The 23956-nt window shown below is 42.0% G+C and overlaps 1 protein-coding gene across 1 annotated transcript in view; it reads left to right on the forward strand.

Annotated features, from left to right (window-relative positions):
• LOC147322270 (cadherin-10-like) overlaps positions 1-23956 on the forward strand; it is a 74162-nt gene that overhangs the window by 6074 nt on the left and 44132 nt on the right. The window contains exon 2 of the mRNA XM_086306749.1: positions 18116-18512. Within this exon, the coding sequence (XP_086162875.1) occupies positions 18279-18512 (234 nt within the window). The 5' untranslated portion in view covers positions 18116-18278. The remainder of the gene's footprint in view (positions 1-18115; positions 18513-23956) is intronic.

Raw genomic sequence — 23956 nt, forward strand, 5'->3', positions numbered from 1 at the left:
TGGCAGCACTGAGCGCACAATTCCTCTGTCTCCCAAACCTGTCACCTTCACATGGGCCCCTCCTTCTGTGGATAATGGTCTCCTGTCTATGTTGTGAATGATATCTGGACTCTATTGTGCGCCTGTTTCCTTCGCTGTGCTATTGTCCTGTAGAATGCCTTTGTGAGGTTTGTTTTTTTTCTTCTTCTTTTTCTTCCCAGAGAGCTACAATGTGCAGGCTGTATTCTGAGGTGCTGTAAATGAACAGGCAAACACATCAGCAAAGGTCCTATTTACTTTCAGTCTCAGGAGTGAAAAAGAGAGGTTTCTGCCATTGTTCTCCTACCTCTCAAAACATTAGGATGGTTCATTGTGAGCGAGAGAAATAGAAAGACCTCCGCACAAGCTACCTGTCGAATCAAAGTGTGTGCGCCGCCGTGGGACTGTATATTCCTCGGGGAAGGACACAATAGGAGCTTTCTGCTGCAACATGGGACACACCAATAACAGAACGCTGCTGTTTCAAGCTAAATAATACCCTGAGCGTCCCTCAGACATAAGGGGGAAACCTGTCCCCTTTGAGAAAAGGTCATTGTTTAAGACCCCAAGCAGCTGAACACTGTGCTCTGACATGAATAACTGACAAACAGATGTGTCACAGGCGCCCAATTACTGTTTGACGCCGCTGTCCGTCAAAGACAAATGGGCCAGGACCTGCCGGAGGACTTTCACGTTGCTGGAGCAGGCAGCCTTAGAGTCCAGCCTTGTGCTGGAAGAGCTTTAAGCGCTCTGCAATAATTGAGTTTGATCTAATGGAGGCAATGCCAAACGTGGGTTATTGTTTGCCTGAGGACAATGCAACAGAGTTGAATTCATTGTTGGGAAAGATGCCGGGGGAATTTCTTTGAAATGGAAAAATTGCATTAAACATTCCATTTGTATTAATTATATTGTGCCTCTCATTAACATTGGCGCTGTTAGGAGCAGGAGCAGCAGAACCGCCGGTGGTATTGGGCTTAAAGCGGCACTTCGAGCAATAATATTAGAGGCAACCATCCATGCCTCAGGCACGCTGAAGCTGGCTGTGATGTCACTGACTGAATGAATATAGCTTTACTCTGAAGCATTGTGTCTGGACCTTTGGTCCTACGAGACATCAGTCATTCAAGTTACTCACCACTAGATTCAATTAATCATAGCCTTAATTCAATCCGATGGTCAGGCCTCCCAGCTGTAAGCCTTTAAGTGGGTTTTAAGAGAGCCGGAGCCTGCTGGTGTACGGTCCTCCGTGCTTGAGCCTGCCTACCAGGGATATAGTGACACTCCAGAGGTCAAGGGTTAGACTCACATAGGCAGGTGGAGTGGTTACTTAGGTCTGGCGTTCACTAGAGTGAATGTGCAAACAAGAGTACCCAAGCACACATTGGTGTGCTTGAGCTAATGTGCAAAAAAGTGGATATGATACCTTGAGCTACCGGTTCATCAGCCTTTGCACACAAACATGAGGCAGCAGGTGCGCGCACACACACATACGCACACACACGGAGTACAATGTCAGAACTCGACCTACAGTAGCAGAAGCAGACACTTGTGAAATGCAGTGTGGATCTCCTCAGTCTCATAAATAATGGACGTCGGTGAAGCATCTGTCAACTTTTCTGTCAACTCTGTTCCAGATGGGAGTCAGACAGGCCAAGCCAGAGCAGCGTGTTACATACACAGAACAAACCTCCATCCAGGGTGCCTCCTGCACAGGCGCCCTGTTTACATCAGCACACTGACACCCGCGCTCACCTACATGCCTCAGCCTATCTGCTGATTATTTAGGTCCTGCACCCGGCTTCCTTCGCCGTCTCTTTCTTGACACACACACACTCACAAATTCAATCACAGCAAGAAAAAGAGCAAGTGTGCTCTGAAGACCTCCCCTTGGTTCAATAAATAAAAGTTTTTTTTTAAAAAGCCATACTGCTCTCTATCTAAATACACACATATCCCCCAAAGGCTCTTCGAGTAAACGCATCAGTAGCACCTCCTCACTTGGTGGCAGGGAAGCAGTAAACACACGCCTCCAATGGCCTACATGTTTGTTGACTTAAATATGGCAGCGCTCACGTAACATTAAACACTCGCTGTGAGTTCCTTCCAGACGTAGCCACAGAGCTTTGCGTCACACTTCCTTGGCATCTGGCTCGGAGATATCGGGGTGTGTTGTCCACGGGCAAGCGGCCAGGAAGGGGACAAGCGAGCAAGCTCGGGATTTGCGCGCTAGAACAAGTTTCGGCAGCGACTTGGGCTCTGCCTCGCTTCCCTTCCCCCTGGCAGCTGGGGCGGGAGGATGAGTGGGTCGGGTGCTGCCGGGTGGCGGTTACTGTACGGTTGCTTTATGGACTAAAGCACTGTCTTCCCGGCCTTGTCGTAATAGAGGATTCAGCTCATAAAGCAGCATCATGATTTGCAATAAGCAGAGTTAGGGGAGAGTAATGAAGGTGTAAATCAACTGAGCCGTGGTTTTTTCTTCTTCTTCTTCTTCTTCTTTTAATCTGACGTTGGCAGTCTCTCTTTCCCTCTCGCTTTATTCCATGCTGCCCGCTCCCTCCTCTGCTTCTTCCTCCTTTTCTCTCTCTCCCTTCGCAGTAATGGAAAGCCTGGCACTCTGTAATAAAGCAGAGTGAGCAGCAGTATTAGTAAACAGTCGCCGCACTCATTCAGCCAAGTCCAACTCCTTTATTTTGTGTGTGCGAAGTATTTCATAGCCCCGTATGGTGTTAAGGTTGTGGGCGTGGGGGCTTAATGAATGAGGATGGAATGAAGAGTATTTAATTCCAGTCTGGGAGAGGGAGGGACTATTAAGGCTTCCTCATAAGAAAGCCTTTGTTTTCATTTTTTCACAGAAGTTCTGGACCAAGAAAAGAAAAGCCTTCATTTTTTCAGTTGCACTGGGAATGTAGATGCAAATGTGCCGCACAGAAGCTTTGCAAAGAGGAAGAGGACCACACAGCCATCAGCGAGGCACCAGGGCTCGCCTCGCTCGCTGCCCTTTCCCCAAATAAAGACGTCGTCAGAATTTTGAAATGGAAGTCGGATTGGAAGCAATCATCAAAAGAGAGGGTCCAGTACTCCCCAAGTTAAAATGCCTGGCTGGGAATCATGTTAAAATTTCCATTCCTCGCTCCAAATCGATCGTATGGGTCCCTGCTCTCCAATATCCATGGTCACCTTTGCTATAAAGTAGGGTATTACTTCTTTAATGCAGTGGAGTTTTATTCTGTGACCAGTGAGGAGAGGAAGGAAAAGAAATGTATCCACTGACCTCAAACACAAAGAAATGATGGCTGGGGATAATGAAAGAAAGTAGCTTGAGTTTTATATACACCGTACGTGTATATATGTGAGCAATGCTTGAAGTCCACGAGACATTGGCTTGAGTTATTTTCCTCGTCTGCCTGTTTAACGCCGGCTAGCCTCCGCGGACACGTTAATGCAGTATTGATTGTTTATCTGTAATAACACCATGCTGTTGCTGCTTGGGTGACAACAGACGAGGGAAGGGAGGAGGTGCTGCGGGTGGTAAGGTGGTGATAGATAACGCACTATACCCTCTTTTGACTGGTGGCTGGTGATTGTGAATCTGGGGTAAAACGAGGTGCCTGAACATATCCTATCTGGCAATAGTCCAGGTGTGAAATGGGAAATAGAAACTGGGGTGAAAACGTCAGTGCAATGTGGCCGCTGCTCGATAAGGCTGTCTCCTGTCTCTGAATAATTCAATCTCCTGCTCTGACCATTCTGGTAACTTCCCGGTGCCAATGCCGGCCGTCCACCCACTCTCTGCCCCTAGGCCCCGGAGCCCATATGGCCAGCTACAGTGTCTCTCTTTGACCTATGGCCGGGCCTGTTGTTGAGCCAACCCCCCCCCCCCCCCGAGGAGCTTGGTAATTACAAATAAGCTGGAAGTCACACCAGCCATGGAAAAGGTGAGTGTGATTAAAGATGTGTGTACAGCAAAGTTCAAGGGGTGCTCTGCTGGCAGGCCAGCATATTGAAGCGTGGGCCTCGGCAGTGCCGGGGAATCAAACGCTAACTCGGATCAATCGGGCTTCTTTGTTCATTAGAGTCATCCATTCCCGGGAGTGGAATTGAAAAGAAAAAACAAAAAAAGCAAGCCATCTCAGCGCTCATTTTAGTGATGAGGCCGCTGTCCCTCAGGGGTAACGAGCAGAGGTAAATAAACATGAGTAACAATTAAGGTCAGAGGAGATCATGGCCGTCTGTTCTGCATCTGAGACGATGCCTGAATCTTTTTTGACGTGGTCGGATTGAAAGACCCTTATTTACCAGCCGGATCTGTTCAAAAAGGAGAAGGCAGCAAATACCCTCCTTTCATTTCTTAAGGAGCATTGCTACCAAAATATGTATTTATATGCGCCATTTAAATTCAGAAGCCTTCACAAAGTCTGCGGCTTATTCTTGAGTGGTATTCATACAATTTATACTGTTTTCATTTGTGGTGCTTTTTTCTATCCCAAGGCTAGGCTGATATCCTTGCAGGAGTCTTGCCCGTGACAAATGGCTTTCTTGACACTCGGCTGCCTCGCTGGTTTTAGTCGGGTGCGGTTTGAGAGGAATTTTGTCCAATTTACGAAGAGTCAAAAGCCATGCATGTCTCTAGCTTGTGAACATGTGTAAAGCCTCAACTGTTAATAATATAAAAACAGGTGCTCCTAACTGTCTCTGTGTGATTTTTATGGTGGGCTTCTGTGGGAAGGTCATTACTCTTAGTCAAAGGGGGAAACACATTTTCTCTGTGCAGCCTTTTATTGGGGTCATATTTTAAGTTGGTGATGTCTTTGTTTTAGCTCCATGTATTATTTAGGGTTTTGTGACGATTGTGTTTGTAGCTGCCTTGCTGCTGACCTGCTGTTACAGTCAATATACGGCTGAATGGAAATGTGCTTCCACGTTGCTGCCTTTCGTGTAATTGTCACAACAGGGAGGCTGAGACAAACGTGGGAACACAACTCCTCCACTGATTTTCAATTCAGTGCACCGAGTTTGACCTTTGTGTAGCCCAATCAATGCATCTGCTTCATGAGACGTACCATCATTTAAAAGCAATGGCTCCGTCTTAATCTAATATCCTGGAAGGGTAGTATTAGAACGGAAGAAAAACAATGTAATTGATACAGATATAACAGCCTTTTAATTGCCTGGTTTACTGTGAATATTATCCCTACACCTATGCATGCTCTCTGGCCTTTTGGCCTCCAGACTGTGCAAGGCTAAATATACAGAAAAGCCAGACTCTTGCGCTTGACTTCACATGAGCCATGCAAACACTTGGGAAGCAAACACTGATTTGCATAGAGACGGAGGCTCCCATAACCACCAGTGTATTACCACAAAGGCCACAGTGGGAAATGCAGGAAGCCGGCAGACCCTCCATTGAGCCTCTTCCCTCCTCCCGTCCCTAACCCCCCTCTGCCATTGTCAGTCCTTCAGAAGAGGGCTGTGTTAGACCACACGGCTGCTGGTGACAAAACATGTGCTCCGGTGAACACATAGGAAAGCAAACAACTCAGGCTGTCTCATCTGCTAACGTGTCACAGGATGAATGCCATTAAGCTATTATTTCTTTGCTCTTTATGCACGAGGACATCTCATGCCCATTTGTTCTGCCATCGAGCAGAGGACAACCACATCTGTTTGCCACCAGGGTACTAGACATTATTAATCTTTTCACGAGGACATTTAGCAAAATCAGGCCTCCATTTATTAGCCCCTAGCACAGAACTGAAGAACTGGCGAGGGGAGATAATGATTTTAAGCTCCCATTTAGTCAATTAATTCTCGGATGTGGAATCAGAAGCTGCTTGCTCAAATGTGAGAGTCTCTGTTGTTTATGATGTCATAGTCTGAAATCATATTTTTTCAGGGCTTAAAGTAATTATTTGGACCTAGATCTGTCACACACTCATGCCACCTTAATACAGTAATGCTTAACTAGAGTAGTTGTTTGATCTAAGCAGTAGAGACAAACAAAATAGTCAGGTGTATAGTTAGGTAACAGCCAATAAGTGAAGCTCACTAAAAGTATAGATAACATCTGAACAGCCAGTAGTATGGAAGCGCTTTGAACTCTTTATAAAAAGGTTATTTATAAAACTATTTCAGAGGTATGCTTATAATGATGATAATAATGATAATAATAATAATAATGATGATAATAATAATAATACAAAGAAGAGGAAGCTTTATGACCTTGTTTAAAAAAAAGTGCTATATAAATAAAGTGCTTCTCAGAGAGAAACTGCAGAGTTATAGAATATAAAAAAATCCAAGAACAGTAATTACTATTAAAATAGCAAATAAATAAATAAATAAATAAATAAGCCAAAATGTTACTGTCACCCATTCAACTTTCATGAAAATGTTTCTAAAGTTTTCTAAAAGTATTAATACACATTTTTTGTGTAATAGCTAAGAATCAATGCAAATATTTTAAAAGTTTATTAAAAATATGAATAAAATGTTAAATGATCAAACTAAAAATGATCAAACTAAAAATGTGGATACAAATTAAAACTTTGTAACTGTTAAAAAAATATAAGTAAAGCTGTAAATAAAAAGTTTGAAATAAGTAACTAGAGATATGGCTTGCAGTCAAAAATGTTCATAAACAGCATCGACAGTAAAAAAAAAAGATTTGCCTTAAACCTACATTATTTTTAATGGCCACCAGGGGGCGATAACTGCTGTTATCTTCTATAGAACTATATGGATTGTTTACCAAACATCTACATGGCTTTCCGATCATATATAAGTGTTTGGCAGACAAAGTGTTTCTTGGTGATTTTCAACGACATAAAAGTAGCTACTTCTGTCAATCATAAGCAGTTGAAACAAGTACTTAACAATAGAATAGAATAGAACAGAATAGAATAATCCTTTAATTGTCCCACAAGGTGGAAATTTCTTTAAATTCATCTTCAGATTGTTAATGTTAAAAAAGTAATTGATGAATAAAATTGTTTGGTAAAACACACATAATGGGTAAGTGGTTGAAGCTGTTTGCTAACATGTTTGCTAAATGTAAGTAAGCAGTGGACAAATGGCTGAGGTAGTCAGGCAGTATTTATGAGTCAACGTTATGACAGCTTGCTAAGTGTAACTGATTAAAGGATAAGCTGAATTTAATCACTTAGCTTCGAGTAATCCAGTAAAATGGACTTAAATTAGCTGATTTGAACCTGAGGGGAGTATGAAAAGGTTCATCTGACAGGACTCAGTGGGATAAACGAAAGTTTGGGAATCACTTCATGTCACACTAGGGGAAGGAACTGAGAGGATACTCTTCTGCTGCTCTGTCACTTGCCATAAACACTGTTGTAAGTTCAAAGGTGCCCATCTCTGTTTTTGTGACGACAGGAAGAAGGAATAGGGAGTGAGCTGAAAGACCAAGCAGTGTGTGGAGAGCTGGCAACCCACAATTTAGTCTAGACTGAAGAGACATATAAAATCAAGTGTGCTGGAGGAATGGTTACTTCAGGAGCCCTCTGTGGCTTTTAAACTGGGCCACTCCAGCTTTGGTTGTGAGAGCCTCGGTCTGAGTGATGCGGGCTCTGCTGAATGATGGCACAGTGGAAATAACTAGAAAAACAGGCAAAATAGCTCTCATTGACTTGGCCCAGATTGTATGATTTATATGGGTTATTTGGTATGCATTTGGGCAGCGAGGCAAGGTAATGTGTTTGCAGTGAGCTCTGGAGCGGTGCACTGGGATGAATGTTGTGGTCTCCCCCTATCTGTGTGTGCATGTGTGTGTGTGTGTGACAGGGATAGTATGAGCTAATTTGTTTCGATTACTGTCGTCCATTCAAAAGCACAGCCTCACATCCCCGACACGTATGATCCGGAAATTGGTTAATCACATAGTCTACAATTTATCGGATTCACACGCAGCGCATCCCGTTTCTTTCTAAATATTTCCTCAGATATATTATTAGTCTGTGGATAAACATCTAATAACATCCTTTCCCTGAGAATAGGGGTAATTGTTGGTAACACATCTTTGCTGAAAACTTAATGTGCTATTTAGAAGCAGATAGGGGACTTAGAGCAACTTTAACTAAATCTTGGTGCTATTCCAATGTTGCAGGTTGAATCCTAATTTCGACTAGAGGACTCTGGTGTTTTGCAGGCGTTCAGCGAGGAATTTCAGTTCAGCTTTGCATTCCGATTTGACTGGGGATTTTCAGCTGTTTATTCTGCAGCGTTTTATGATGATGATTTTGGCCTCCTCAATCTGTGGAGATTTTTTTAAATATATAATTTCTTTTGTGGTAATATCCCCCATCTGTCTGAAATCTCCTTTTAGTGTTCAATTTCCTTGCCTTAATCTGTGAGGCAGTGGGCACGTCTGTACATCAGATTGGAGTGGAGTGAAGTTATTTTCAAGACAATGTGACAGTGTGTCTAGACAGAGTTTCTCAGCTAAACAAAAGATCAATATATATTGACAGGGTTGTGAAGACATTGCTTTTTTTCCTGTCTTGGTTTCCATTTTGCTGCAAAAACGGGAAAAGGGAGCAAAAGTTCACCCAGATGCTCAGTTTTTTTTTTCATAATTGGCTTCAGGGAAGTCGGTTGTGAACCACTAACCCACATGGGCAATAAGACAAATGGAGACTCCCACATTTGGGTCGAGTGTTTCCCTATTCACGCTTGGAATTTAGGCTGTCTATTTCTCCAGCGAGTGGCATAACATGGATTGTGACATCCACTCTGAGTTGGACTTAACAAACCGAGTCTGAGATGAAGCAAGGACGAGGAAACGGGGAGGCCAAAGAGAACAACCTGCTGCTGACACCTCCTCACATTAGCAGCCTTATAAGGGCCTCCTCTGTGGATTGTAACATGACCAGGTTACCTGTGGCACCAGTTCCCAACCCTCCTCCTCCTCCTTCCCGTCTCCCTTGCTCAGCCACTCGGCTGACATTCTCCTCTCTCACTTTTAATTGCACCCCCGGGGTTTTTTTCTGGGTTGCTGTGCAAGTCTTCGGCTCAACGGGCGCGATAGGGTGCTTTGCCGTGTCGCTCATATCCCTCGTTAGGGAAAAATAAAAAAAACGAGAAGAGAAGGTGGGAGAAGTAGAGGAGGAGTAATCTACTCTAGATTAGGCTAAAATGCCACCCAGGCCCACTGTTTGTAACAGCCCATGTTCACAGAAAAGGCCATTAGCTGGCCAGATCCAATATGTATTGATGAATGCATTTGTGCAGCTCACGTTGTCCCTGTCTCTATCCTCACGGTCCTGTGTTCGATAAACCCGATAGATGCATTTAATAACTAATTGCTCTGATTCAAAATGTTATCCCAGGCAATTCTTTGAGCGCAGAATCATGGGGCATTCTAAAATTGGCAGCAGACACATTAATCTTGCTTACCCAGCACCCACCACAAAGCACAAGTCTTATTGCTCTATGGTGACTCCACACAATCTGTGACAGGCAATTTAAAGCAATTTACTTTTTTCATTTTTTCATCAAGCATTTTTTTTAATGCAATTAAATGGCACATGATATGAAGTGAAGACGGGGCAGGCGAGGCAGCCAGTGTGTGTGTGTGTGCAAGGAGGGAGAAAATAAAGGCAGCCTTGTGCTTGTTGTAAACACTGCCTCTTAACTGGGAGAATATAATTATGGTGTCATGTTCTATTACACACCTTCATTATGACGATGGTGCTCCCTGAGAAAGCAAACAGGGAAAGACGAGACCTCTGTTTCAAAATTCACCTACAGCAATGGGCGTTCGAGGAAGATGGCTCGAACAAGAGCAGACTCATTTTTATTCTTCGGTTACACGTTTTTGCTCCGGTTCTTCTTTCTTTAACAGAAAATTAGGGTTAATTACGGCTTGTGTTTAGCCTGTAGTCCTCCACCATAATTTCTCCGTTTTCTCAGTTTTAATTACATTGTACTCACCGTAAGTGTGATCTAGAAACACAGAGGAAGTAGCAGAACCTTTAGATGAACTTTATTTGGAGTTAAAATCCTAAACTGCATAATAATGGTGCAGCATCGCTAATTGGTTTTGTTTGTTTTGTTTATGGCGTTCTGGCCACTGCCATGTTGTTTTTCTGCACACAGAAGTGACCACAGTCTATGCATATTGTCTATGTCTGCCTTTTATCTGGACGAATGCATAGACCAAATGAGTGCATGGCACAAACATAAATACCTGCTATTTAGTTCTGAGTAAAACACAAATAGGATACTTCAATGTGGATTTCTTGAATGTATAATTATTACTGGTAGAGAAAATTGTATTATGTATCTAATAATTGCATCAAGTATGCTTAATGGAAAATCAGACAGCTAGCTGAAACAGGAGCCTGTCCATCAGAGTGGCCACACCACAATAATCCATGATTTGGTCTCAGTGCAATTAAAATAGGAAGATTAACCTGTAACTATTGTTGTTACAAATCGGGAACTTAGCTATAGATACCAAAATCACTTTTGTACCATACATACATATATTTAGCTCTTTGATATTTATACAACAGTTTGGCAGTTTTTCAGTTAAGCTTAATGTACTCTGTTCAGTTTTGGCACCAGTGACCTCAATTTTCAGCATCAGAGGCTGCTGCTTAAGTCACAAAGGCCTGCGCCCCCGGCAACAACCGGCCGAGAGTGACCTAGCTGGTTGGCAAGCCATCGCCGACAGCTGCTTGGTGAAATTGGTTGCAAAGAGGTATGCAGCACTGCACCAAAACCCTCCTTGCAATTGCTTTGATCACCAGCAGATTCCCACTGGTGCCTATAGTTTGCACAGACCATGTTGTTGCGTCTCCAAACACTCACCATCTACTCATGCAGTAATAAAAGTGTGAAAAGTGAGTAAAAGTTGCACTTTTTGAAACATGTTGGCTGCAGCGGTGAGGCACAAATTTTACTTTGCAGATGAACGTTCTTCATTTTACATTTGGATCATCCTTTTTTATGTTTCGCTACCACTTTACGAGTAGTTGGCGAGCGGTTGCACGCAAGACACCAACTTGTCTGGAAACTGTCTGTAACCATAGCAATCATAAGGCGGTTTTTGATGCAGCACCCAGCAGCGCACAGGAATCACTTTCCAGCCAGTCATGGAATGCACATTTTTCCGTAGTCCTGTGGTTCCCACGGGGTCTATGACTGCGCTGTTGGGCTGTTTGAGAGGCGTTAGGTAAACACACAAAATGTGCACACCCAAGTTTTGTTGTTCATAGTATAATACAGTCAGTCTGCATACTGTGATGGATGCAGTAGACACATTGTTACAAGAGTGATATCTTTCTCTCTTCTTCTTTGTTTTTTCTGCCAACTAATTTGACCTCAGTTGGGTTTGGTGTATCTAGTTTAAGTTTTGCGTTCTCTTGATCTCTCAGACTTCTTTAAGGAAGGCAAATACAAATGATGTATTTTAGTACTGAAAATAAGATCCAAGTTAAAAGAAACCAGAAATTCCCATAAATCTCCATCCTTTCTTTCATTCAACGTCAGCCTCATAGAGTATAAATGTAAAGAGGCAAGCGTTTTTGTCGTAGCCACTGGGCTCCACGTGGCACCGCAGCATTCTTAACCAGCCGTGACATTTTTTGACGTAGCAAAAATCAAGCTTTAGCTGACTTACTCCTGGTCGTGGTCCCTTGTCAAGAGAATTATCAGAGCAGGGGACTGTACAATATGGCTTCTAGGGTATGACAAATGTGGTCATGGGGCGAGCGCTCCTTAGGGACAGTGGAGCCCTCTATGTAGTGAAAGCATTAGCTTTCCACAGTGACATTATGAAGAAATCCATTGAAAAGGCCGGCTTCCCAGTGCTGAGGGACTGGAGGTAGAAAGCTTCATGAGTCCACCCCAGAGACTGGCTGGTATTTCCAACCACGCTGAAGCCTACAGCAAATCAATAGCACAAAGTCCCACATGCTCCTCTCCAGCGTCAATTAAGTAAATTCATAAAGTCGAGAGAGCAGGGAGTTGGGGGAGGGAAATGAAAAAGGGAAAAAACTAGAGAGAGAGCAGGGGAAAAATCATCCAGTCATCTTACAAATTTGGATAGGAAACAGAGCGTCTGGCCTGTGAGTTGCAGTAGAAAGCGGAGGGTGGTGGTCTGAGAGACTATTTCTCTACGGGCATTATTAAGAAGCCTGACAGTCCATCTCACTTTCACCTGCCTCCATCAGCGCACGCACTGTTGACCTGGAAGTCTCCCCCCACCCCCACCCTCCCCACCCCGTGCTGAGCCAGGCAGAGGACACATGCAAAGTGACTGGCTTTCAGCGAAAAAGCCCAGCGATAATGCATATCAGCTTAGGCCTATGCAAGCAAAGCAGGCATACGCCGGGGGATGGGGATGGAGATGTGAGAGGGGGGAGGAGGGGGGACTGCTATAAACTGCAACGCATGAGGGAAAAGAGAAAGAGGGGACCTAACCCCCAGTTTCAATTTGCCTCATAAGGGGAAAACAGGGCATGCCTTGGCTGCCTCTAGAAGACAGGTAGCGTAATGGATGGGCCAGTCTCCTAGTCTGACTGCTGACGCTGCTCTGACAGGACGTTTCTACCTCTCCTTCACTCCCCACCCCTTTTGCCCCTTAGTGTTGTCACAGTAAGTACCTGATATCTAACTTTAGGCACGTGTGTCCTGTATGCAGAAGTTCAGCGTCTCATCTAGGCGACATAAACAAACACTCGGTTTGACATTTGTTTAACAGATCACAGAATCTGGTTTTCTCTGAAGTCGTGCCACAATGCAGTCCACAAGACACGCCATCATTCACGCTTGTGAATACAAAGAAAAAATAAACAGCAGCAGCTCTACTGATATTTTTCTTTTGTCATAAACAACTTAACACTTGTGAAACTGAAGAGATGGTTAGTTTTTAAGACCATTCTGATCAGTCCTCTTTTGAAATGTGTACAAAAGGTAACTTGTTCCTTAAAAGGACAATGGAAACTCATCAGCATGTCTTTTTAATAGTCGTTTATCTGCTTAAGGTTCTAGTATATATCAAGTTAAATATGGGTACTGTTTCTCACATATGGATTCTCATATTCAAGAAACTTGGATACAAGTCTAAACTAAATATCTCTACGTTTTGGCCTTTAAATTAAATACAATACTGTGCAAAAGTCTTGAGTCACCCAAACGTCTTTGCAATTTGCCACGTTTTTAAAGTTGTGTTGACCAGTAGCTCTCTAGGCTTTCTGAAGACATTCACCTCTTCCTTGAAAATTACCATTTACAGTGTTTTCTGTGTTTGTTAAGGACCGTTGTGTCAACACATAACAGGCAACTTACCAAATAACCAATTTGAAATTGTATATTTGTTATTAGCAGCCTGTGGTGAGAACACATAATTTTTTCCCTTTTCTTTAGATCAATTTATGAAAAATGCCAAAGAAAACACAGTTTGACTTGCATAAAATAGTATTTTTATACCAGCAAGGTTATTTGCAGAAGACCAATTAGCTAAAAACTTGGTATATCTCAGCATGGTGTGCAGTGTGTCCTTAAATGACTAAACAAGTGGCGAACAAAAGAAGAAGCGGCATAAAAGAGAAACTTGAACAAAACGAGGAACGCCAAATTACACCAGAGCTAGACTCAAATCAGCAGCAATAGAACAGTAAGAGTCTGCAGTAAAACACATTGGAGGCTTTGTTATGGTTGGGCTTCATTTTCTAAAACTGATGGAACAATGAAGACAAAAAAAGTACCAACAGATGTTGATCCACCATGTAATACCATCTGGAAAGCATCTGATTGGCAACAGCTTTATTTTTTAGCATGACAGAAATACCAAACAGACCAATCAGTCATGGATTGGCCTCCTCAGAGCCCAGATTCAACATTATTGAAGCAGTGTGGCATCATCTTCACAGAGGATGGAACAAAAACCAGGCAAGATTCAAAGAAGAGCTCTGAAGAAGCCTGGGGAACTATTGTATTATTGTGTATATGCCAAATATTCAAGGATTGTACAAATTCTTTTTGCCTTATATGTTTCAATAAATTACTATTTTTTACTATTTTTTAATACTATTAACACATCTATTTCCCATTTTCCTAGCAAGATATAATAATGAGGGGTGATTCAAGCCTTTTGCACAATATTGTACTTGTGGAAAAAGTATTGCACACCTACACATGTGTCTGAAAATCTTCTGGTTTTAGAAGTGCTACATGTAATATAAAGGTTTGGGCATAAAAATGTTTTAAAGCGTTTAAACTATGTTTTTCATTAAAAACAATGTAAAGACAACATTTAACTAATTACCAACAACAGTAAAATTATTGGGTGTAAAATAGTAAAATCACATCTATTTCAGAAGTAAACGGGCTCACCACTGTGAAAGACTTATTAGCATTAATCTGGGGAAATTATCAACTATGCTGCATAACATTAGTAAGAGATTCAGAGAATTTCAAAAATCTCTTTGTGTCAATATGAATTGCTTTGAGTTTTGGATGCTGAGGCATTAACCAGCAGTCCTAACCCTAGCCTTAACTCTAACCCGTGGTAATCAGAAAACATAGTTTTTGTTTTCATTAAAGTCTTCTTCCAAGACACACATCAAAAAAAAATCATATTTCTTTTAGAAAATAATCTGTTTTGCTTTTCTGTAAAACATTGGGTTTGGGTAGTACTAGAGTCTTAAACCTCTGAAGCTCGAAATGCTGTTGCCCAAAGTAAAAAGAAAAAGATGTATACACACATTTCTATCTGTGATATACAATGAAGTGTATGGTTTAAATCACTTCCCAGTCAGTATCCTGGTTTACATTTTGCACGGCATCTCAACTTTTGTCAAAACAAGGTTGCCGATAAACTTTGTGATGATCTCCAGCTCACCAGGAGACGCTTTTCTTTTCATTGGGTATGTAAGGAAGGCAAACAAAAGCATGCTGCAGCATTGTTAATAAAAACAGTTCAGTCGACAAGCATCTTTACATGACGTTGGAGTCTGTGCCCTGGCTGATCTCTGGGATCGGCTTGTAGGAGTGAAAGTAAATAAGACATTCAAACTGTCTTCGTGAACCTCTGCCAATGCAGCAGACATTGCCAAATAAGCTGAAAACACACAATTGCATCAAACTCTCCATTATGTTTTGAACCGAATCTTTTTCACCACAAACAGCTTGACAGACTGGCACAGTGGAGAAATATGCAGCCGCTACAAAGACACCCAACCAACATCAAAATCCCTGTACAAAAGTTGCTGCAAAGCTGTCCCAGTCGATGTAGTGCGGCATCTGTTTTGTATGAATCTCAGCGGTTGTTTGATGTGTGGGGTTTTTTTCTTCTTTATTTCTGCAGCATCAGATTTTAAACTAAACTTAAGGTGTTGTATCTACAGCAAAAACTCTGGTATTGTAACAGCACAACACTACCGGCTCTGCTCCCATCAGCCGACACCTTTCCTCTCCCTGCTCTTCTCTCGCTCCATTTCTCTCACTCCCTTCAGTCTATCTGGCTGCACTTCTGCATGCAGGTCAGGGTACTTAATTCATGTCCAGAGACATCGTTTCCTCATTCTCTGATATAGTCTGCGCAGGGAAGCTGACCAAACCTGCCTTACACTGGGGCTACACTGCCCCTCTCCCCAGGCCCCTCATCCCTCTGCTCCCACCTTCTGAGAGCACGCGATATGGAGGAACGTTGCAGACGGTCCCCAGCGGACCCTCTGATAACCCTCCTACCAAACCTCAGCTGAGGAACATTGGCGGCCTGGATATCGCCCAGCCGCTGAGGAATAATGAGAACAAAAGCATAATACATGGCTTTCTTTCTCTTTTTACCTTCTGCTCCTCCTCCACCTCCGTCCTGTTGCTGTTCTTCTTGTTTCGTTTCCCTCTTACATTTGCCAGTGTTCACTGGCCTTTGGAGGACAGCGGACAGAAAAAGAGAATGGGTGGGAGAAATGACAGAGCGCAGATATTCTGCCGCCCACGTAAGGGCCATTCTGTATGGTTTGCAAACAGTCATTTTGTTCAGTATCTTTACCCTGATCTTAAGGTAATAAACGGGCCTCGACATTGCCCAGGGTCTCCATTGGCATTCTGCTGGGTCAGATAAAGTGTGCAGAAGCAGATTGCTTAAAAAGATAGAACGGGCCGCTCCACATACAGCCGTGTACTCTATTAGATGTTGATTCAGAGGCTTAATTCAGATAAAGCTCTACAAATGCTGTACAAGATGTAAGCCTATACGTTGATGTGCAAACATACTAATCTTAAATTTATCGTGTTAGGCAGCACTCAGCCTGCCCATCAATCAGATGACTGACATTCAGCATACAGAAATGTGAGCGTGTCTGCCCTTCGCATTCCTGTTATCATGTTGGTCTTGTGCCCAGCTTTTCCTGTATTTGATTTTCACGAAATCTTTTGACGTGAGCATTTTGATTTCAACGTGTAAGGTTTGATATGGGAATAAAAAATAAGGGTGATGTAGCTTTTTCTGGGTCACCTAGTTGGTTTTTAAATAATCCCAAGGTGATGCATTTAGATAGTTTCACTTCTATTATTCACAGAATGTAAAAAATGTTGAAATTATAATGATATACAACGTTTCCTAAACAATGCCCGGGGCATTTATTTATCTAAGCTGCACAGGCCAGCATTGCTATATTTGCATCAGCCTTGTATTAGAGGCCAAATATTATTTGCAAGTCCTTCTGTTTGATTAGAATAAGTGATCATGTTAACTCAACAAAGCCTTGCACTGATATGTTTACATTTGCTCTTAATGGGTCACTGCCTTTAGCAAGCAATGACAAATGGATGATGATTTTCATTATTATTATTATTGCGTTTTTTATGTAAATTCTTTTCTCCTAAAATGGAGATGCAAACCAGTTACCCACTGCACTCATGTTGTCACAGCTTCACTAATGCAACATGAAAATCAAGCACTGCATGACCAAATTAACTGTGAATATAATGCTGCAGACACACTAGGGAAAACACTAGTTGGAGACTGCAGCACAACCCAAATTACTGCAGCTCTGTGCAATGAACTTGAAATATATTTCCTTTGAAATAGTTGTTTAGTAGGTTTGCAGCTGCACACGGTCAGTTGCCACCTCAAAGCATCAAGACAGAAAGAAAATGGCAGCACAATGGAATCGGTCTGCGACGAGAAAGGGGTCAAGTTGGTAATTACATACAAACTTTCATAATACAGCAATTAATTGTGATAGAATTCAGAAAAATGCAAACCCGTTGCTGCCTACATGCTTGAAGTTATTTATTGTCGTGGGTTTGAGCTCTTGATAGCAGTTCTCTTGGAGCTCTGGAGATGCACCTGACTTGGAAAACTTTGTGCAGCCGTTTTAATGATCAAAAAGTCCAAGCATTGGACTGCCTCCAAAACAAAAATGAATCTTCATCTTTTGGGTTGTTTTATAGGTTTGTCTCTGTGAAACTTTTTCAGCCATTTATTTATTTTTGTCTTTCATTTGGAGTACAGCTTGTGTTTGTTCATATCAACCACACCCATGGCTATTAACTGTCGAGACTACCAATGTTTATTTTAGGAAATGTGGTAAAGCACAGAGAAACTGCCAATCTTCACATTTGAGAAGCTGCACCTTGCTGAAGGTTTGGCTCATTACAAAATCTACAACTAATTAATTTCAGTTCACCTGCGAAAGCAAACGAAAGCTCCCAGCAGCAGTAAACCACCTGTAGCGCGCAGGTTTTTTCCTGCTGATCAGTTCCATCTGGAGGGAAAGTGAAAGCTCACTGAAGCGATTCAGCGATGAGAAGTGAAGGGAAATGTAAAGGCAAGGATTTGGATGGAAATGTCTTTGTGAAATGATTTTTTTTTTTTTGCATTTCTAATATAAATTCCTTCTTTTCCTTATGTTTAAGATTGAGGTTTTGTGGCTATAAAATGACTTCATAGATCTTCATATCAGTAGATTCTTAAGATGTGTTTAAAGATATATGTTTGTTATTGTGCACTGAAGACTAAGCTGGTGTTAACGACAGGTTATGAAACAAAACGAGAGCTTGTGCAGTAACAAATTACTTCCTCTCCTCCCAATATTGACACTCTGCTTTGTCTTTGTAAATGTTCTAGATGCTGGTTGCCGCCCAATGTGAGTCTGAGGAGCCTTTCCTGCTTCAGTAGATTACAGCATGAGAACTGATCCGATACTCTGACTGAAAACAAACAAAAAAAAAACCCTGGACACAGACCACTGAGGAGTGGAAAGAAAACAGAAGGCTGTGGTGGCGTGGCCATGGATAGAAGGAAAGTTTGCATATTAATGGTGCTGTGGGCCATGGTCCACCTCAGCTCTCCAGGTCAAGGGCTCAGGGCCTTGAGAAGGACTACAGGGGGGCGGAGGGGGTCAGGACTGACAGGACAGGATGCCAACGGAGTGCCACTGAGACGCTCTAAGCGAGGTTGGATGTGGAACCAGTTCTTTTTGTTGGAGGAGTACACCGGGACCGATAAGCAGTACGTCGGAAAGGTAGTACAAGGCTCAACTTTCTTTCCTTTTTCTTTGTCAGATGCAGCAGAGCATCTGCACTACAGGCAGATGCAAACTGCAGCTGCTCTGTTACACCGAAACCTGCTGCAGATGAAACACAGCAGCTTCATGTCATGACTAAAGATGAGCCCACATCCGACCATCCACTCACACACAAGCATTACACACAGGCTAAACAAAACAACATGTGATAAAAAACAACAAAAAAGTGATTAGGTTTTTGTTCTGCTTTGTCTAGGCACCAGTTTTAAGTGCATGCACAGACACCTCAATAAGCCCCGCAGATGAGTTTTCAGAGCTTTTTCAGTGAGTGCACATAAATCAGACACATCAATGGAAATAAAACAAAATGGCCATAATATAATATGCTAATTAAGGCAGGAAATTGAACCTTAAAACTCTTTTGTGGACACTAAAGCGTATCCATTGCATACAGAAAGCATGTCAGGCATAAAAAAGCACTAAGTGACAAAAGTAGGTACTGAATGCCTCCTCAGATTTACTATCTCGACTTATAGATAGTTGCTAATTCAAATTCAGATAGTGCTGGTGTTCATCTATTAAAGTAAATCCCCGTAGAAGTGCCGTCGGTACTTAATATTTATGAAGTTAGGATGCTTTAAGTAAAAATCTGAAGGAAAGATTTACAAGAAAAATACCAGAGTGCACTACTCTCGGGGTGCTTTTACTTGGATAAAATAAATGGCAGAGGTCAGGCTAGTGAGAGCTGGACCTGATTCTCTCACATTTGAAAGATTTAACATGGGAAAAGTCTATTGATGCAAAATATAAGATGTTTATAGTGAAACCTGTATAAAAATGGTCAGAATTTTCATTTTATGTACTATAATTATTTTTATAATAACAACGAGCAAGTCGTGTTTTCGTAGTTTTATACACATGCACATATAGCTCTCAATTTGGGCCCAAGTGTCGTTTGGTGTGGCTTAAACTGCACCCATATTTTTTTTTTCAATTTCCATCTTCAATTTGTTCACGGGGAATGAAAGGAAGTAGTTGGTGAGAGCAGCCATAACAGCATTATAGTTTGGAAAAGAAAATAGCAGCCCATACAGAATCTCCAACGTCATTACGAAAACTGTCTGGACTGTAAAATTGATAAGTGATCACCAGAAAGTGCCAACAGCAATGACTGCTGTAGTAATGAAGATGTTTGCAGCAAAGTAGATTCTGGAGATTGGTTGTATATGTCTGCTATCAGGGCGTCTTTGAGAATTCAGATTTGTAAACAGGGTGTCTGCAGGTAAACGAGTTACATTTAAGACCTTTCAGGACCTTTTGCATAGTACTTTAAGTCAAATTTAAGATCAAACTTTCACAGCAGAAGTTAAAGTTTACTCTTTTCAGTTGGCGTCAGTTTAAAATGAACAGTAAGGTTAAATAGAATTGAATAGAAATGAATAGAAATAGAGTATTGATGAATGTTCTCCAAATCTTGAACTGAAACCATGGGCTTGTGTGTGATCTGAATGTGTAAAGCAGTGAAATTGTCACAGTGACTGGTCTTGAACTTGTGGCTCCAGACCAACATTTGGCTCTTTTTTCCCCGTCTCCAGTGGTTAAGTGTGACTTTGACAAACAACTAGATGAATCTAATTATTTAAATGAATAACGCCAAGGCCGTCAGTCTCCTTGATCTGCAGCTGGATTTTGTCAAAATTAAACTGAAACTTTTTCTTTTGTTTTGTGTTTTTAAAGTAGGATTTTTTTAATTTGATTCAGTTGCACAAACACAGGCACTGTAGGACTGCTGTTTTATGTAGGCCTACATGTGGTAGTGGATACTTTGTTACTTTGGTTCTAGTCTGTACTTACTTTTGCAAATTTTGTGGCAATTTTTGCTCAAATTTTTTTTCCCAAGAAACACTCCAACACTGTTGGCCTAGGACCCAAACAAACAAAATTTTAAATAGTTTTCTATTTTTAATTGTACATTTGTATTCAAGACATTTTAACATAGTGAGGTGTAAGTTATCGTTCCAAACTCCAAAACTGACCCTAAACCTGACGCTAAGATATCAGAATAGGCCATTTTTGGTTTTAGTTCATGGGTTTCATGCTGTGAGAAGACGTCGCTTCTTTCTCTGTCCACAATTTGCAAAAATCGTTATTCTGTAATTTGATCCAAATTGCACAGAATGCTCACCTACTGGATCTTTATTCATATTATGCAAGGTCACACTTGCATCAAGGTCAAGGGCACACTTGTCACTTTACGTGCAATAACCTGAGACTTATGACGACTCACTTTAAATGACGCACATGAAAAATATTTTATAATTTTTTTTGGAAGACGTTCTTTTGCCTTTTTCCAAAATATAGAAAATATATTAATCCCCTGAAATCTATGTTTCTTAAGAAAAGCTGAAAAGACTTGAAAAACATAATCCCTAAAAGGTTATTTTATATTCATTTTTTATACATTGTTTCAACAAGCCTTTCCATAATGGTGTTTGCTGTAAGTAAAATAATGGGACTGTGGCTTTCCCCACGTCTGAAACTGGCCAGATGGGAAAATCAAACGTATCACCCACCAGTGCAAAAGAAGCGATTATAATGAACTGCTTCTTGCAAATTAGAACTTGCAGTCCCTAGATTCTCTGTTTAGTGTCTTTTTTCTTAATGCTTTTTAGTTGTTTACCTTTTTGTTTTTCAGTTTGCATGAAGACGCCATCTACGAAACACAACATGAACTTTCAGTACTGAGGCAGTGCTATTTATGTTCATCTAAAAATGCCTCATTATGTGCTGTCTTGTCAATACATATTTATGAAGACAGCGATCTGTTATTTATCAGTCCAAGTTAATGCACATTTCACCAAATATTGCTTCGTTTACATGCTACAGTCACACACACAGAAAATTTTGAATTTGTGATACAGCAATTTTGATATTCATTTCCTATAATAGCACTGATAGGCAGAACCTAACTACCTGTGGTGCCTAGTCTCGGTACCATAATACATACACTATGTAATTGTCCTCTGCAAACTACACTCAGTGGCAACGATCGCCGCTTAATGACATCCTTCACAACAAATAAAGTCCTGTATACGAATGTATCATTCTGTCCCCGCGAATACGAGAATCAACCCGTCATCTATTAGTCGACGTGACGTGATACTCCAATCGGGTAATGCTCACATATCGGACTTCCATCCATCCATCCCCGGGCTTTGTTTGCTGTCGGCTGTCCAATATATTTTGTGCTTACTGTCAGCTCTGTGGCTGCTTGCACAATGTCCATTCCACTCACATCAAACCATCCTAAAGCGGCTGTCTTGCCCTACAGTGAAATATGACTTCCGCTGAAGGTATTATTTGTTCAACAAAATGAAAACACAGTGTCGACCCAGATAACATTGGGAGGGGGTGCACAAGAAGATGGGCCAAATAATGCTTGCTTTACATGCAGCGAAGCGGAAGTCAAGATATCAGTCTCCTCTTCCAACCTACTGTAATTGAGGAGATTGTGAAGCGTTGTGGCAAGGTCAGGATGTCTGAGTCGGAAGAAAGGCTGTTTTGTGCGAGGGGCTGAATGGGGCTAGTGCTTTGCATTCCTATCATGCGTCCACGGAGGATGGAGTCATCCAACCAAATGAGATTCTGCAACATACGTCCTCCCCGAGTGAGGGTTGACTTTCAGTTCTTGCCTAAAAGGATTACAACATTTGCGGGCGAGCAAATACAAGAAAGAACAAAAAAAAAGTTGAAAAGAAAACCCCAGAATGAATGAAGATCAAAAGTAAATACAGAGCTTGATCAAACCACTTTGTCTTTGGAGAGTGGTGATTGATGTCCCACTTGTCCTTTTAGCTTGTAAAGGGACTAATAGCATAAGAAGAATGGATTATCTGAGTGAGGTATATACTTAGAGAGTAGGAGGCCGCGACCTAAGAGCCCATATCCCAAAGACACCATTAAAGCATCAACCTTCGAGCAGCGCACTTAATCATGACTGTGAGCACTTGTTGTTTCCCCTCCTAAGTACGTGCAGCTGGGTGCTTTTCCTCATTGTCAGCTCACTAGCCAGTTGTCACATAGGATTGCAGTATGTAGATCTTATCTGATTGCAATTACTGTTTGGTAATTGCCAGATAAAGTAAAAGTGATGAATGAAGCCCTAAAGGGAATGAATAGCTTTTGAGTTGAACACATGGCTCAACATAGAGTGCAAGCATCTGCATCTGTATCCTCAGGTGGAGGCCGTATTTTTTGCCATGTAAAGGCTCCGAATGGGTGAAAAACTACAAGAAACACAAAAGAGAAGGCTTTTGTCACTGCGAATGACATTGTGGCAGCCGGCGAGCACAGCGTGGAACAAAACCGCTTTTGTTTGTGATGGAAAAAAAACAACTGGAAATAACACAATGACAGGTTATTATAAACAAGGGAGCTGCGCTTGACACACAGTAAAAGATAGAATGATGAAACTGCTCTTGAATTACAACATCGCGTCTGCAGTTATTTGGTAAACTCAATCTCCCTCGGCTTAGTTTTTTAAATTTATTTATTTTTGCTCTTTACAACAGCTTTATCGAGCTGTGAAGTACTAACAAATGAAATTGCAATTTTTCCAGAGCAAGCGTAACAAAAGCAGCTGGAACAGGAAGAAATTAAGAGAAGCGATCAAGATGTGATGGAAAAGACTCTGGCAGTGGCTTGTTGGGGGAGCTGGTTGGCTGCTAATCTCGCTGTATTGGCCAATGATTTTCTTTTTCCTGCAGAAAGGGAAGCCTTGCACTGCCTCTCATTAGCAGGCGAGCTGCATACAGGCCTCAGAGGGCCTGGGCTGTCACTGGGGGAAAGAGAATGTTTGTTTATTTCATTATTTCTTACTTTACCAAAGGGCACATATCCACTGAAAATGGTTAATGGCCTGTGGTTGAGGAGTGTTTGTGCTGCACTATCATATCTCATAAAGTATTTACAGCCCCTGATAGGCCCCAGTGGTTCTGGGCCTGGTGGGTAGAGTCTTCAGCGTAGTGAACAAACACCCCAGCGTACATGCAAACACACACACATGCACGCACCTGCAAATACTAGCCTCCAGTAATAGGCTAGAACTCACAGAAAAGACAAAAAAGGCTGATGAATACAGACATAATACGCTCCACAGCCCTGTATGACTCAGCGGTTGAGGCATCCTGGGGAAAGGACTTGCGAGTCTTATGGCAGTGGAAAGGTGCAGGGATTTGTGTGTTTTGTTTTTGTGTGTGGGGGGGCTGGGGGTGGTGGTGGTGGTTTTTGGTCTCCGTTCATACTCCCCCCTATTACCAGCTGCTCACCTTGGCACAGAGGCAAGGAGTTTGCAATATGGCGCAGGCCTGGCTGTACTCTAGACATGGCAGCCCCTGCAGGTCTCCAGTGGCGACCTGGAGCATGCATTGGCAGTGTTTATT

The sequence above is a fragment of the Aulonocara sp. 'chitande type north' Nkhata Bay genome, linkage group LG9 (genome assembly GCF_057382095.1).
Source record: "Aulonocara sp. 'chitande type north' Nkhata Bay isolate Kocher_YH1m ecotype deep benthic linkage group LG9, A_spYH_male_GT1.1, whole genome shotgun sequence".
Classification (NCBI taxonomy): Eukaryota; Metazoa; Chordata; class Actinopteri; order Cichliformes; family Cichlidae; genus Aulonocara; species Aulonocara sp. 'chitande type north' Nkhata Bay.